This window comes from Delphinus delphis, chromosome 1, assembly GCF_949987515.2.
Source record: "Delphinus delphis chromosome 1, mDelDel1.2, whole genome shotgun sequence".
Lineage (NCBI taxonomy): Eukaryota > Metazoa > Chordata > Mammalia > Artiodactyla > Delphinidae > Delphinus > Delphinus delphis.
Window position 1 is genome coordinate 107272122 of NC_082683.1, and position 16364 is coordinate 107288485.

The 16364-nt window shown below is 45.7% G+C and overlaps 3 protein-coding genes across 3 annotated transcripts; 2 read left to right on the top strand and 1 right to left on the bottom strand.

Moving 5' to 3' along the window:
- Positions 1–3576: 3576 nt before the first annotated feature.
- On the bottom strand, positions 3577–4211 carry LOC132436248 (histone H2B type 2-E-like). Its single transcript, XM_060028939.1, has one exon. It carries the CDS (start codon positions 4027–4029, stop codon positions 3649–3651), a length of 381 nt encoding a protein of 126 aa, XP_059884922.1. The 5' UTR covers positions 4030–4211; the 3' UTR covers positions 3577–3648.
- A 123-nt stretch (positions 4212–4334) lies between these two features.
- Positions 4335–4845, top strand: LOC132436244 (histone H2A type 2-A). Its single transcript, XM_060028923.1, has one exon. The coding sequence runs from the start codon at positions 4380–4382 to the stop codon at positions 4770–4772; it is 393 nt and encodes a 130-aa protein (XP_059884906.1). The 5' UTR covers positions 4335–4379; the 3' UTR covers positions 4773–4845.
- Positions 4846–5922: 1077 nt separating this feature from the next.
- On the top strand, positions 5923–6700 carry H3C15 (H3 clustered histone 15). Its single transcript, XM_060028980.1, has one exon. It carries the CDS (start codon positions 5959–5961, stop codon positions 6367–6369), a length of 411 nt encoding a protein of 136 aa, XP_059884963.1. The 5' UTR covers positions 5923–5958; the 3' UTR covers positions 6370–6700.
- Positions 6701–16364: the final 9664 nt, after the last annotated feature.

Genomic DNA, 16364 nt, shown 5'->3' on the forward strand with positions numbered 1-16364 from the left:
AGAGGCAAAAAAAAGCCAAGGGAGGAAAAAGGTGATGGAAGCAGAGAATTTGAAGATGGTAGGATGCTGGCTTTGAGAATGGAGGCAGGAACCATGAGCCAAGAAATGCTCCTCTAGAACCTGGAAAATGCATGGAAAAGGATTCTCCCCTAGAACCTTTGGAGAGAGCAGTTTTGAGACCTGCCTGGTGAAACTGATTTTTGTGCTTCTGATCTCCAGAACTTTAAGAGAATAAATTTGTTTTAAGCCACCAGTTTATAGTTATTTGTTACAACAGCCGTAGGAAATTAATGCCACACCTTTATAGCAGGGGTCCCCAACTCCCGGGCAGCGGACCAGTGGGGGTCCATGGCTTGTTGGGAACCGGGCCGCACAGCACGAGGTGAGCGGCGGGCGAGCGAGGGAAGCTTCAACTGCTGCTCCCCATTGCTCGCGTTACTGCCTGAAACCGCCCCCCACGCACGTCTGTGTAAAATTGTCTTCCACAAAACCGGTCCCTGGTGCCAAAAAGGTTGGGGACCGCTGCTTTAAAGGATATTTTTTTGACAATTGGAGAAATTTGAATATAGATTGCATATTGGTTAATATTACTGAATCAATATTAAATTTTTGGCGTGTAATAATGGTACTGTAGTTATATAGGAGAATGTCCTTATTTTTAAGAGAGACATGTAAATAAAGTATTTAGGGAAAAGAATGAAATTTTGCCATTTGCAGGAACATGGATGGACTTGGAGGGCATTATGCTAAGTGAAATAGATCAGAGAAAGATACTGTATAATATTTATATGTGGAATCTAAAAATAACAACAAACTAGTAAATATAACATAAAAGAAGCAGACTCACAGATACAGAGAACAAACTAGTGGTTACCAGCGGAGAGGAGCAATTTAGGGGTGGGGGAGTGGGAAGTACAAACTACTGGGTGTAAGATAGGCTCAAGGATGTATTGTACAACACGGCGAATATAGCCAACATTTTGTAATAACTGTAAATGGAAAGTAACCTTCAAAAATTATATAGGGCTTCCCTGGTGGCATAGTGGTTGAGAGTCCGCCTGCCGATGCAGGGGACACGGGTTCGTGCCCCGGTCCGGGAAGATCCCACATGCCGCGGAGCGGCTAGGCCCGTGAGCCATGGCCGCTGAGCCTGCGCAGCCGGAGCCTGTGCTCCGCAACGGGAGAGGCCACAACAGTGAGAGGCCCGCGTACCGCAAAAAAAAAAAAAAAAAAAAAAAAAAAAATTATATAAAAATTAAAAAAAATGTTAAGTAAGGAAAAATGTCACTATGTTTACAACTGATTTTCAAATGGTTCAGAAAATGCAAATGCAGCAAATAGTAACAATTGGTAAAACTAGATGAAGATAATGCTGGTCATTGCAGTTTCTTTCAACTTTTCTAAAAGTTTAAATTTTACAAAACAAAAAATTGAGAAAATTTTAAAAACTTGTAATCAGATTTAAAAAACTAGTACAGAAAACTTTCATAGACGTTAATTATTCCATTTTATTTTTACAGTATAATGTTAACTGATAGAATTTCAACATATGAACATATAAGATTTTTTTACTACATTATATTTAAAAGTCTTATGTATGTTTGAGAGTGATCATCTATATATTAACTAGAACTCTTAATGATATCCTTTGTTCATATTTTGCTACACTTATTAGAGATAACAGTGATTTATGTGGTTGCAATAGCCAAGGGATGCCCAATTAACATTGATTTAGACATTTCATTATTCTGCCTTCTAAGGTTGGAGGTTGAAACTGAAGTTGGATAGGGGATTTTAGTGAAACACTAAGACCAAAGCTAGATATGGAAAAAACCATATCTAGACATGTTATAGTGATTCTAAAAGCGTCCAGAGAAAAAACGATAGATCACCTATAAACGAGCAAGAATCGGGGTTTTAAAATCTACCCCTTTGTCCTTTCTCTTCCTTGAACTCCAGTTCTCGTATTTCATATTCCCAACTTGGGAATTTGGTATTTCCTATTTGATATTTCCACCTGGATAGCTACCAGTAGTCTCAAAATTTTGTCCAAGACATTACTCTAGGCTTTCCTCCTCCAAACCTACTTGCCTCTTGTATCAGTAAATTGCAGCTCTTTCCAAGTGCTCAGTCCAAGAACCTGCAGTTAATCCTTGATTCCTCTCTTTCTGTCATAACCTATTTACAATTCATCAGTTTCATTTAAAATATATCTTGACTACTTTTCATCATCTCCACGGCTACCACCCATCTCTCTCCTGAGCTATTACTGTAGCCCTTTTGATATTCTCCCTGCCTCTACTCTTGCTCATCTATAGTCTATTTTTCAACATAGCATCCTGGGTGAGCTTTAGCGTAAGTCGAATAATGTCAGTACTCTTATCAAACTCTCCAAAGGCACTCTAACCTACTTAGAATTAAAGACAAAATCTTTGCAATGGCCTAGAGGCCCTTCAATGGCATACATAATGACTCTCAACTACCTTTCTGATCACATCTCCCTGCAGATCTTTCCTTTGCTCACTGTGCTTTAACCACAGTGGTCTTGCTTATTCCTTGAACTCCTCAAACTTGTGCCTGCCTCAGGGCCTTTGCACTTGCTGTTTTTGTTCTTAGAATACTCTTCTCCAAGATATCCTATGGCTCACTTTCTTCTTCAGGCCTCTGTTCAAATATTAACCGAAAGGAATAGCAAAGTGAGACACGACGTGTGTCTAGACTAAAAATTGTCTAGATGAAATGTGGATGAAAAATGTCACCTGCCATATCAGTAATCAAAGGATGTTGTGGCCATCAAGCCATCAGCCGCTGCAGCTACCCCAACTGTGCACCCTGAGGGGATTCGGGATGGAGAAAAACAGGATACTGCACCTAGACAGTTAAGGTGCATATCGAATGAATGATTTCAATCAGCCCACTCTTTCACCTTCCCATAGAGAAGTGATAAATTCATTAACTTGAGATCGTTTTTTTAAATTTTCATTAATTAGAATTCTTTTGACGTTCAACTACCTGGTTTGTTTTTGCAAAACTGGTATGTATTCTGGTTCCTCCCATACCGCCTTGGAATAGTCCCTCAGAGCTATCTGAAAGGCTGTCTCGGGCTTAGTCCTCAGCAAGTCACCGAATAAAATTTGATTCTTAACGCAGATTGTTTTTTTTTAGTCGACGTATAGATTTCTATACGTGCTGGGGCGTGGTCTTAAAGTATTGCGTTTTTGTTTTTAAACGGTGTTACATTTGGTTTTCAGAGCTCAAGAAAAATGAATTTACAATCTAATTGCTGCAGAGCAACCACTGTTTAACTTTTTACCCCATCCTCCTGAGTAGATTTACACTGATCATCACCCATCGCTAACCGTTTTACTGGAAAAGGCAAGTTACTTGCATGAGAATGAACAATTACTCTAGCTAGTTCTTGATCGATAGACAAAATCTGGTCCTATCTTGGGTTTTTCCCTTCATCCTAAGGAAAATGGCAAATTTACACTACGAAAAGGGTAAGTGGCACAGAAAAGAACCATAACAGAAAATGAAAATAAATTGGATAACAGCTTCTTCCACTGAGAAGGTGGGTGGCTCTGAAAAGAGCCTTTGGAAAGTCAAGCGGCCCGGCGACTCGTGCGCGCGCCGCATCCCGGCAGGCACTCACTTGGAGCTGGTGTACTTGGTGACCGCCTTGGTGCCCTCGGACACGGCGTGCTTGGCCAGCTCGCCGGGCAGCAGCAGGCGCACGGCTGTCTGGATCTCCCGGGAGGTGATGGTCGAGCGCTTGTTGTAATGCGCCAGGCGCGACGCTTCGCCCGCGATGCGCTCGAAGATGTCGTTGACGAACGAGTTCATGATGCCCATGGCCTTGGACGAGATGCCGGTGTCCGGGTGCACTTGCTTCAGTACCTTGTACACATAGATGGAATAGCTCTCCTTGCGGCTGCGCTTGCGCTTCCTGCCGTCCTTCTTCTGGGCTTTGGTGACAGCTTTCTTCGAGCCCTTCTTGGACGCCGGGGCGGATTTTGCCGGCTCAGGCATAACGGCAAGCACGAGCTGCAGAGACCACCACGAACGCAAACACAGCAGCGGCACCGAGGTTACCGGAGGCGACTCGGTACTTATAGAGGCTGTACGCAAATTAAGGTTCGGATTACGCCGCGTTGCGATTCGCGAGTTTTCAGCGGCTCTCTTGCGAGGGGGACGAGGTTATGTAAATGAGCGGATTCTGGTTGAGCTATCCTATTGGTCAGCAGGACAAAGATGTGTTTTAGCCAATCAAATTGCTCCGTAGACAAGCGCCGTTCTGCCTATAAAAGGGTGAAGCGGCGCTGTTGAGAGTGAATTTGTTAGCCGTCAAGCGGGGGTATTTTGCAGTGCCAGTGGCTGTCATGTCTGGTCGTGGCAAACAAGGAGGCAAGACTCGCGCCAAGGCCAAGTCGCGGTCGTCCCGCGCAGGTCTGCAGTTCCCGGTGGGGCGAGTGCACCGCCTGCTGCGCAAAGGTAACTACGCCGAGCGGGTGGGAGCCGGCGCGCCGGTGTACATGGCGGCAGTCCTCGAGTACCTGACTGCGGAAATCCTGGAGCTGGCGGGCAACGCGGCCCGAGACAACAAGAAGACGCGCATCATTCCTCGTCACCTGCAGTTGGCCATTCGTAATGACGAGGAGCTGAACAAGCTGTTGGGCAAAGTCACCATCGCCCAGGGCGGCGTTTTGCCGAACATTCAGGCCGTGTTGCTCCCCAAGAAGACGGAGAGCCACCACAAGGCGAAGGGCAAGTGAGGCCGGTCTCCGGAAGCCCTCCCAAGCCCCTTACCTGCAGGGGCACCTGTGAAATCAAAGGCTCTTTTCAGAGCCACCCACGTTTTCAAATAAGAGTTGTTCCAACACCTGGTTTGCTCAATTTCAGCTTTCTCAGTAGTAGACGTGCGGCCCAGGGGTACAGAGGGGGAGGGAGTGCTATTCGCCCATCCTCTGGAATCTTTGAGTACCCTTCCGGTGTTATGCTTCGGTCGGTGGGTGGCGACGGGTTGTAAATCCGGGAGGTTAGTTAACTCGGGTGAAGGTAGCAAGCCTCTTGGGCGCCAGGGTCGACTCAGTTCTAAGTGCTCCGTCAGGCGACCCGCGGTGCCTTAACTCGGAGTCGGATGCCTAGTGAGCAACTCTATAGTATAGTTGTTCCCCAGGCCTCTGCTGAACACTTGAGGTCTAGTACCAAGGGGACGTTACCTCTCTCACACACACGTACACGCCCCGTTCACCCCAGTCGGTTAGGGGAGCGGACAGTTTTCGGGAGTGTGGCGGACCTGGGGTTTGGCTTAAGTGAGTCGACTGTGTCAAAGGGGGAAAAAAAAGGCGCCTTCGCGGCGGAGATACAGGTCCCTACTTAGGGTTTCGGAGGCGGAATCTTGCGCCCGGAGGGGGCCGCACATAACTTTCCGATCCGAAAAGCACCGAAAGGCGGAAACAAAACAAAACAAAAAACCCCCCCAACGATCCGTCATGCCAACTAAGCTAGGGGGCTCTGAGAAGGCAACAAGGCGTTCCGGGGGCGGCGGGGCCAAACAGAAGGTTGAGGTTCAATTCGGGAGCTAGAAAGCGTAGAAAGAGGGTTTCGCGGGTAGCGCGTTCCAAGGGAGCGAAGGGCTGAGGAGGAACATTCTGACACAGTTGCGCTCAAAACTAACTCTCGCCCTGAAAGAAAGGAAAAACAAGCCAGGGAAAACTGTTGGCAAACTGGAAAGTAGAAAGGGAGGCGGGTGGGCGGGGGTAGGGGGGATTCTGCCCAAGCCAGTCAGTGGCGCTAGGGCCGATGACGTCACAGCCAATGGACAGCCAGCGCGGGACTTTCAATTACTGATCCGCCCAATCGGGAAAAGACTGTGCCTATAAAGACCGCTGCGGCGGGCTGGATCCCGGTTCCTCCCTTGCGCGTCGCTGCGCCGGTGAGCTCGTGTCTCGGTTCGCTATGGCCCGTACAAAGCAGACTGCCCGCAAGTCGACCGGTGGCAAGGCCCCGCGGAAGCAGCTGGCCACCAAGGCGGCCCGCAAGAGCGCGCCGGCCACCGGCGGCGTCAAGAAGCCGCACCGCTACCGGCCGGGCACCGTGGCCCTGCGGGAGATCCGGCGCTACCAGAAGTCGACCGAGCTGCTGATCCGCAAGCTGCCCTTCCAGCGGCTGGTGCGCGAGATCGCGCAGGACTTCAAGACCGACCTGCGCTTCCAGAGCTCGGCCGTGATGGCGCTGCAGGAGGCGAGCGAGGCCTACTTGGTGGGACTGTTTGAAGACACGAACCTGTGCGCTATCCACGCCAAGCGCGTGACTATCATGCCCAAAGACATCCAGCTGGCCCGCCGCATCCGTGGGGAGCGGGCTTAAGAAGTGTGCGCTCGGCTCGAGGTTCCATCATATCCAAAGGCTCTTTTCAGAGCCACCCACAACTGCACTTGGAAGAAGCTGTGCCACTTGGCCGTGCTCTCCCGGCGGACCCTCGCATACCCCGGGAGGAGAGGCTGTTAGAGCGGGCAGAGCGTTGGGCTCCAACAGATAGGCTAAAGAAAGGCCAGGTATCTGGCCTAGTCCCCTGCTTGCTGGCCGCCTTCCGGGGTGTCAAGATCTTTGAGTTTGGTCAGTCGGATTCTCTGGCCTGGCGAGCTTGCCGCTGCGTTCTTGGGCGCGGCCAGGGCGCCCAGTTTCGCTTCTCGGAGGCAGCCACGGGTCCTCCCGTAGGGTCGGGCTCTTCTAGGGCGTCTTCGTACTCGACCTTGGCCCAGAACTGTAATCTGTCCTGGGTGGGGGAGTCGGGGGGTGGGGGGGTGGGAGGTGCGGGCTGTTAGGCCAGGCGGAGTCACTAGGGGACGCTCAGGATTCGCGGGCTTGAGCGCGCGGGGGCTGGCCTTCAGGCAGCTGAGAGCCGCGCGCAGGTCTGACCTCCTCACCCCCGCCGGAAAGGGCCCCGCCCCGCGTGGCTCTCCGCCTCCGGCGGGAAATCGCCATCTCGGTCGGTCCCGCCCCGTTTCTGCCGGGGAAAGTGAGGGATTGTTGCAACCTGCCTGTGTGTTGGTTGTCGGTAATGCCCGGGCATCACTCCTCAGCGAAGAATTTAGCGGAGGCCATTCATCCCCTTACTCCACCCTCTCTCAAAACTCCTGCGCGGGCCTCAAAAATTTCTCCTGTTATTTTAAGCCCTTGACATTCTCACTTTCCTCAGCCTTGCTCCTTTTCTTTCAAATGCCAACCCCACTCAGACAAGTACCGGTAGCTGTGTGCAGGAATAGACCAGAGGACGAAATAGGATCTCGTGTCTGCGGCTTGGCATTCAGTTCAGGCAGTCGGGTGGGTTTGACCGGCCTGAGCCCAAAGGAGTAGCTGTGGGGAAAGGGACAGACGGCCGGGAGCTCAAGGGCCGCCATAACCTAGGCCACTCCCCGGGGACTCGGTCTTGTCGGTATTGTTCTCGGCTCCACAGCAGGAGACTGATTCTTCCTGGAAGACATCCCGAGAGGCATAGGCGTGAGTTCTGTGTAGTTATATGAGAAGTTATCCAGGTCAAGGCGCTCAGAGTTCAAGCTGTGGGAGGCAGTGAACCAATAGAAGGCAGAACAGACCCTGCTCCTCTCCCTTGCACCCATTTGCTGGTCCCAGGATCTGTAAGGGCAGAGATTTTACGTGGTCTCAGAGGGGCAATTCCTGCACCAGATGAGAGCAGAAGTCCAAGGTCTCTTACTGTCTTTTAGGAATGAACCTGTTCAACTGAGGGAGTGGGACAGTATCTTGTAGAGCCCACACTACACAAGACTCAGATAGGAGCTACTTATGTGGGTCTCAGATGTTATCTCTTTTTAACCTTGATCATCGCTTGTTTGCATCTGGAAGAGGCCAGAGTTTGTGTTTTTGTTGTCTCAGCACAGTTGATAGATAAAAGCATTACCAGAGATGGGAGAGAATTCACTGAGGGGAATAGAAACTGAAGTAGACATACTTTTGTAAACTTTTTTGCCCTTTGCAAGGAGTGTGGGGAAAAAAAGAGCAATGTGGACTGCAGCTTCTCCTGACAGTGGGTCCCCAGTTTGCAGCCCCAGGCTCACAGAGATTTTCAGAATAGGCCCTGTTATGGGCTGAATTGTGCCCCCCAACAATTCATATGTTGAAGCCCTAATTCCTTGTACCTCAGAATGTAACTGTATTTGGGCATAGGACCTCTAAATAGGCAATTAAGTTTAAAATGGGGTCATTAAGATGGACCCTAAATGAATCGTGTCCTTATAAGAAGAAGCAATCAGGACACAGACAACACAGAAGGATATCCATGTGAGGACACAATGAGAAGGCAGCCATCTGCAAGCCAAAGAGACAGGTCTCAGAAGAAATCCAACCTGCCGACATCTTGATCTTGGACTTCTAACCTCTTGAACTGTGAGAAAATAAAATTAGTTGTTTAAGCCTCCCAGTCTGTGGTGTTTTGTTATGGCTGCCCTAGAAAACTAATACAGACCCAGGGTTTCATTCCCTGCTCAGACCAACACTGCAAGATGGGATCCTCAGGATCTGTACTCTGTGAGATATAAGCAGAAGCAGCAGTGACTCAGGGCTGTGCAGGGATGGCACATTTACACCCAGCATCTCATCCACTGAAGTTTGTTTTCAAAGAGGCAGCCTGAAGTTCTCAGACGGTGATGGACTTTCCAGCATGTCTGAGCCATTAGTGGCTCAGCAGACCCCTGAGCACATAGATTTCCATGTTAGGGCTCTTCCTCCCCAGGATCATACTCCCTGAAGGGATACTGCATCAGATTTAAAAGCAGATATCTAAGATCTCCCTGTGGCTCTGAAATTTGGGGTCAGCCTGGGCATCTGTCATGGCTAAGGCAGGTCAGGGGTTCCTAGCTTAGCAGGAATGTCTATATCCTGCCTTCACCCCCTCATTTTTCTACCCACGTCTGTCCTCCTACCACAGCAGTAGATTGCTCACTCACCAAACTCAACGCTTGCAGGGTGTGGAAGGATAATGACGAAAGAAAGCAGAGAGGGAGGAGCACTGGTCTCTTGCTGCTGGAACAGGGGAGGCCCTCCTTGGTTGGTCTTTCCTGGTTTCCTGTCAAAGGTGAGCCCCTTAAGGGCAGGGCCTTGTCTGCATCATTGATCCCTCTTCCAGGGCTGCTACGCAGCCGGGCTCTGGGCCTCAACGATGGAAGTGTTCTCTACTCAGCTGACAGCCCCCTGCCCTCACATGGGGCCAAGAAACAACAGGCAGTGGAAACAGGTGTATACACACTCACTTTCTGAGGAAGTGGGCCTGTCTGACCCAATCCCTGTCACCCAGTGGAGAGTCAGGCCTTGGCAAAACACTGCTGCCTCACCAATCAGCAGCTGTTTGGGGGATTTGCCCCACAAGGCCAAGACAACAGAATCTGGTTCTCACTGTAAGCCTGTTCTGGGAGGTGTGAAGAGTTCTCCAGTGCCTTCAAGGCTTCCCAAACTGCCACAGGCATTTTAGCTTTGATACCTTTTGGGTAATAGGACAAAGATGATATTCCTGCCGCTGTTCTGTGAAGGTCAAACTTCCTAGGCCTAATAGGAAACTTCTGGAATGTCTTCATTGGTTTGAAAACCTAGGGTGAAGTAGTACCCAATTTTTTTAATGTCAATATCAAAATTTAATTATTTTAGGTACTTAAGTAATTTTCCTCTTTCAGATTACAAAAAACAAAATCAAGCAAAAAGAAATTCATGTTCTTTTTAAAAGTTTCATCATGTCCAGCCTGTTTCCAGAAAAAGTTGGTCATGGAACTGGATTGTTTATTGGACTTTGTGTCCTTTAATCAGAGCTGTTGGTGGCCTCAGTTAAGGCAGTGGCTAGGAGTGGACAGAGATACAGTGATGGACTTGAGGGAATTGTAGAAAGTAAATTTGATAAGATTTAGGTATTTGGAGAATGCAAGAGAGGAAGGAACCTCTCCTTGGCTTGAGAAGCTAGGAGATAATGGTAGTTTTCACTAAGGTGGAGAATTTAGGGAGAAGAAATTGCTTTTGGAACCAAGAAGCTGCATAAAGTCCCTTCCGACATTGAAGTTGAGATTCCTGTTATCCATCTAGGATACATTCACTAAGAGTTAGGAATATTAATTTAAACAGCAAAGGCGCTCAGCTGGAGCTACTTTGGGGGAAGCCCTTAGCAGATAGATACGGGTAACAGAAGGCAAGGAATGGGATGAGATCTACCCAGGGGTCAAGGAGAAGAGAAGAGGACTGAGGCAGGCATCCTGGTCTGCAGCAGTGGCAAACTCTTCTTACTCTTCAGGACATCTCACACCCAAACTGCTGCAAGCATGCTGTGTTCTTTTCCTTAGGGCTGCTATAGCAAATTACCACAAACTTGCTAGCTTAAAACAACAGAAATTTATTCTCTCACAGTTCTGGAGATCAGTAGTCTGAAATCAAAGTATCAGCAGGGCCATGCTCTCTCCAGAGCTTCTAGGGGAGAATTCTTCCTTGCCTCTTTCAGCTTCCACTGTCTCCTGGCGTTCCTTGGCTTCTGGCAGCATCACTCCAATTTCTGCCCTTGTCTTCACAGGACCTTCTTCCCTGAATCTCTGTGTCCAACTCTCCCTCTCCTTTCACTTATCCCACCCTCAATCCAGGATGATTTCATCTCAAGACCCTTAGTTACATCTGCAAAGACCATATTTCCAAACAAAATCACATTCTGAGCTTCCGGGTAGACATGAATCTGGGGGGAGGACACTATTCAAACCACTACGGATGCTGAGCCCTGAGCCCCTAGGGCCCTCTGGAAGCAGGCCCAGACTTCCCCTGGTTTCCCTCTGTTTAGGTGCCCATGAACTCTCCACCTCCAAAAGGCCATCTGTCAGTCACTTGCACCTGAGTATTAAAACTAAGAGCAATAGCTTTGCATTTTTACTAATGCTGTCTGTGCCCATGAGTGTGGAGCCTAGAGGAGAGGCTGTATCTCCACGTGGGGAAGTCCAGGCTTCAGGGGCAGTGCAGGGAAATGTCTTTGGCCCTTGGTTAGATGCCTCTGGTAATCATGAGACAGCCTGAACTGTCTGGGCAATAGTAGAATGTTCCCGGATTCATTTGTCTGGGAAAAGCTGGAAGAGAAAAGATATGGAGCTAGAATAGGAGTTCAATGTCTCAGTTTCAATATCTGTAAAATAGTGACAATAAATGTAGACACCTCATAGGATTACCATAGGGATAAAATGAGATAAATACAAGTAATGCAAAAGACTTAGAGCAGAGTTTCAACATGGCAATAAATTAATAATTATTAGTCAATTTAATTAACATTATGATAAACACTAATTGATATTAGTCCTAAATCTTTCCTTTGGGAACATTACAATCATGTTGTGGAAAGAAAGACTAATACATAGGAAACAATGGGTACATTATTTAATCTCTAGATGATTAGCATCTTGAGATTCTGCTAGACTGTGGCCCAGACATTAAGAATACTTGGGTTCCTGAGTGCCTTATGAATCACAAAAGCTATTCACTTATGTCCTCTCATTTGGTTCCACAAGAACTCAGGAAAGGAAGAAGAGGTTTGTTTCCCTGCCTTACAGTTAAGAAAATTTCTGGTGAAGATGAGACACCTGGGTATGTGGGTCACCCAGCTAAAAAGTGGCCAGGATGGAATTTGAGCCTAAGTTTTGTGTTTTAAAATCTTAAAATTTGTATGGAGACACAATAGACCCCGAATAGCCAAAGCAGTCTTGAGGGAAAAAAACAGAGCTGGAGGAATCAGACTCCCTGACTTCATATTATACTACAAAGCTACAGTAATCAAGACAATAGAGTACTGAGACAAAAAAAGAAATATAGATCAATGGAACAGGATAGAAAGCCCAGAGATAAACCCACGCACCTATGGTCAACTAATCTATGACAAAGGAGGCAAGGATATACAATGGAGAAAAGATAGTCTCTTCAATAAGTGGTACTGGGAAAACTGGACAGCTACATGTAAAAGAATGAAATTAGAACACTCTCTAACACCATGCACAAAAATAAACTCAAAATGGATTAGAGACCTAAATGTAAGACTGGACACTATAAAACTCTTAGAGGAAAACATAGGAAGAACACTCTATGACATAAATCACAGCAAGATCTTTTTTGATCCACCTCCTAGAGTAATGAAAATAAAAACAAAAATAAACAAATGGGACCTAATGAAACTTAAGAGCTTTTGCAAAGCAAAGGAAACTACAAACAAGTCGAAAAGACAACCCTCAGAATGGGAGAAAATATTTGCAAATGAATCAACGGACAAAGGATTAATCTCCAAAATATATAAACAGCTCATGCAGCTCAATATTAAAAGAACAAACAACCCAATCCAAAAATGGGCAGAAGACCTAAATAGACATTTCTCCAAAGAAGACATACAGATGGCCAAGAAGCACATGAAAAGCTGCTCAACACTGCTAATTATTAGAGAAATGCAAATCAAAACCACAATGTGGTATCACCTCACACCAGTTAGAATGGGTATCATCAGAAAATCTACAAACAACAAATGCTGGAGAGGGTGTGGAGAAAAGGGAACCCTCTTGCACTGTTGGTGGAGATGTAAATTGATACAGCCACTATGGAGAACAGTATGGAGGTTCCTTAAAAAACTAAAAATAGAATTACCATATGACCCAGCAATCCCACTACTGGGCATATACCCTGAGAAAACCATAATTCAAAAAGACACATGGGGCTTCCCTGGTGGCGCAGTGGTTGAGAGTCCGCCTGCCGATGCAGGGGACACGGGTTCGTGCTCCGGTCCGGGAAAGATCCCACATGCCGTGGAGCGGCTGGGCCCGTGAGCCATGGCCGCTGAGCCTGCGCGTCCGGAGCCTGTGCTCCGCAACAGGAGAGGCCACAACAGCGAGAGGCCCGCGTACCGCAAAAAAAAAAAAAAAAAAGACACATGCACCCAATGTTCATTGCAGCTCTATTTACAATAGCCAGGACATGGAAGCAACCTAAGTGTCCATCAACAGATGAATGGATAAAGAAGATGTGGCACATATATACAATGGAATATTAGCCATAAAAAGGAACGAAATTGAGTTATTTGTAGTGAGGTGGATGGACCTGGAGACTGTCATACAGAGTGAAGTAAGTCAGAAAGAGAAAAACAAATATCGTATATTAACACATATATGTGGAACCTACAAAAATGGTACAGATGAACCGGTTTGCAGGGCAGAAATAGGGACACAGATGTAGAGAACAAACTTATGGACACCAAAGGGGAGGAAGTGGTGGTGTGATGAATTGGGAGAATTCAAAAAAAAAAAAAAAAAGAACTAAGCAAATAAGTAGGTTTTGAAAATATTATTCATGAGTTTGCTTCCATTAAAGCCAGGGAGGAAAAAAAGTTTTGTGTTTTACTTTTTTTTTTTTTTTTTTTTGTATTAGAGTCAGTGTTTCAAGGAAAAGTGATATACACAATAGATACAAATAACATCAATACATGTACTGTAGGGGAGGAAAACTAATTTTCCCTCTGACCTTTTGAATTTTTAGGTGAGGCCCCCATAATAAAAAGAGAAATTAACAAGAAAAAAGCAAACAAGATTACTAACAATGTATACCTCATGTATACATGGTAGATACTCAAGATAAAAATGAGTAACACACTGAGGTGGCTTAGAATTCAGACTTAAATATCTTTCTTAATAGGGAAAGGGGACAGAGGATCCAAGCCTCTTAGGGGAGAATAAATGACTTTGAGGAGAAATGAATAGGCCCTAGAAGAATAGATGGGAGGTATGATAGTTTGTGACAAAGTTTGTCTGAGTGTGGTCCCGACTTCTGGTCTCCCATCCTGTGAAGTGTCAATGTTCCCTGGTTAGTGAAACTCTCCGGGGAGGGCATTTATGACAATTGAGTTCCTTTGGAGAATCTGTCCTTAAGCAGATAAGGGGAGTTCAAAGAAAGTCTGTCCCTGCATTTCCTGTTTTTCGAGTGCCTACAGCTCAAAATGATCAATATGCCAAAGTGGCATATTCTGGGATGGCATGTTCTATGACCCTTTCAGTACAGTAGAACAGACCTCTCCTGACCTCAACCCCCAGTAAGAAACACATTTTACATGGCCTCCTAGTCACATTCACAAAAGAATATAAATTGCAACAAGTTTCACAAAATGATACTTACTATTTGTGATATACTCTGATATTTTCTCTTCTCTTCTTCTTAAAAAAAGGGAGAAAAACGTGCTCTCTATCAAGTAAACCGATTTCATAACCCACTAATGAGTTACAACCTATAGTTAGAAAAACACTGGCTAGAGGAAACTACAAAGAATAAAGTAAAAATCATCGTACTTATTCTTTAAAGTCAATATTTCTCAGAACATGCCTTCTGAATCTTTCTGTTCTTGCACACATAACCTGATGCCTGTCTTTATGGGGAGGTGATACCCACATGAATAGCAAAAGTGGAAGGCCTATTGTAGTGGATGATAAAGAGAGTGCAGGTTGAGCTCTGTGGGAGCTGAGAGGGAAAGGTCAATTCCAGCTGAACAAACAAGGGAACCCTTCCTGTAGGAGGTGATATTTGAGGTGAGTTCTCAGGAATATCTAGAATCTGAGATACATTTAGATTGGGAGCTAAGGAAGGTGGTGTAACCCAGGCAGAAAGGAGAGTGAAAACAAAGAAGAATTGTTGTTGGACCACAGGTAGCCTGGACAAAGGGCAGTAATGAGAAATGAGCTTTTCATACTAGGGACATCAGGGACCAGTTTTAGGGGCCTCAAATGCCAAACTATGGAGTGGCTAGGTTTTACTCCCTGAACAATGTTGGGAAAAGTCTATAAGTAAGCAATATACAGAAAAGCAAACACAGAAGCTATCAAACTCATGTACAGATGCTTGAGCTCATTAATAATCAAAGAAATGAAAATGAAAGCAAAGATGAGATATCACTCTACACCAGATAATCTGGCCAAACTTAGAAAGTTGGATGACCCAAGCATTAACCTGGAAGTGGTCTCATGGGAGTCCTGATGCCTTGGTGTTGGAAGTCTGAGCCTACCATTCTGGAGGGGAGCCTGGTACTACTTCATTCAATAAAGAATAAATGGACCCTAGTATTGAGGGTTCTTATCCAAAAGATATTCTTACATAGGTCCATGAGGGAAATGCACAATGATGTTTATTTATAACAGCGTGTTTGTGATGATGGGGAATTGGAGCAAATGTGGATGTCTGTCAGCAGGAGAGTGGGGGGTAAAATGTGGTGTTTGCACATCCTGGAGTTCAATGCAGCACTTTCAGTCAACAGAGTGCATGTTCACATCACAACATGGAGAGCAAAAGAGAGATGCAGGTTTTTGTGGGAGTTGAGAGGGAAAGGCCAATTTTTAACATATACGTTAGAAAGGGGGAAAGTAAAAAATAGAATAAAATATAAAACACAATACCACTTACATGCATTCTGAGAAAGTAGACATTTGCTAGGACCGAGAAAGTAAAAAATCTGTTCTGCCATTCATCAGGCTGAGATGAACGTCAAAGAATTAGTCAAAAATTAGCAGGAAACACAAGTCCCAAGGACATGCTGTAGCTATAAAGAGTCAGAATCCCCTTCTTTGAGGGACCACTGCTTTCTTATTCACTGAGAAACTTTGTTCTCTTAAAAATCGTAGATTATCAGAACTTTGGCTGTGTGAAATCGTATCAGTAAGAATGAAATATCCCCCTCCTGCCCAGAGGACCTAAATCACTCTGAGAAGCAACCTTGGTTTTCAACCCAGGTACAAAACTTCAAACAAGCGATTTCTAAACACAACATTCCACCTTCATCAATACTTTGTAGTTTCCAAGGAAACAGGACCCTGAATGCACTTGAAAGCCTAGTTCTGATGTCCATCTTTTCACACAGCCCTGCTTTGCTTTAAGCCCATCAAAACTCTATAGTTTATCCTTCCCCACAGCTTACTATTGTAAGCTATTGTATGTATTGTACTTACTATTGTATTGTATGTTTTTCTTTTGTTGGTGAGACACCTCACAGTTTTTTTGGTGTGTGCTCTCCCTCCTTGAAAACAAGTCAATAAACTGGGCTTGTTAGACTAAGTCTAACTACTAATTTTTTTTCCCTTAGAGTTGATATAACTTATTTCAGCATTCCTAAATTGTTGATTATTTCTAACATTGTTAACTGCTATAAATGCTGCATCAACATCTTGCTTCTTTGACATTAGTGATGTAGTACAGTGACTAAAAGGAGACTGAATTTTTATCTTGCCTTGGTCACTTGGTTGATAGGATATGATTCTTGCTGATATGACTGTGTGACTGTGGGCACATTACTTAACCTCTCTGTGGTTCCATGTCTACATCTG

Excerpts from the sequence above, each read along its gene's own strand:
- LOC132436248 (XM_060028939.1), bottom strand. The coding sequence starts at position 4,029 with ATGCCTGAGCCGGCAAAATCCGCCCCGGCGTCCAAGAAGGGCTCGAAG.
- LOC132436244 (XM_060028923.1), top strand. The coding sequence starts at position 4,380 with ATGTCTGGTCGTGGCAAACAAGGAGGCAAGACTCGCGCCAAGGCCAAG.
- H3C15 (XM_060028980.1), top strand. The coding sequence starts at position 5,959 with ATGGCCCGTACAAAGCAGACTGCCCGCAAGTCGACCGGTGGCAAGGCC.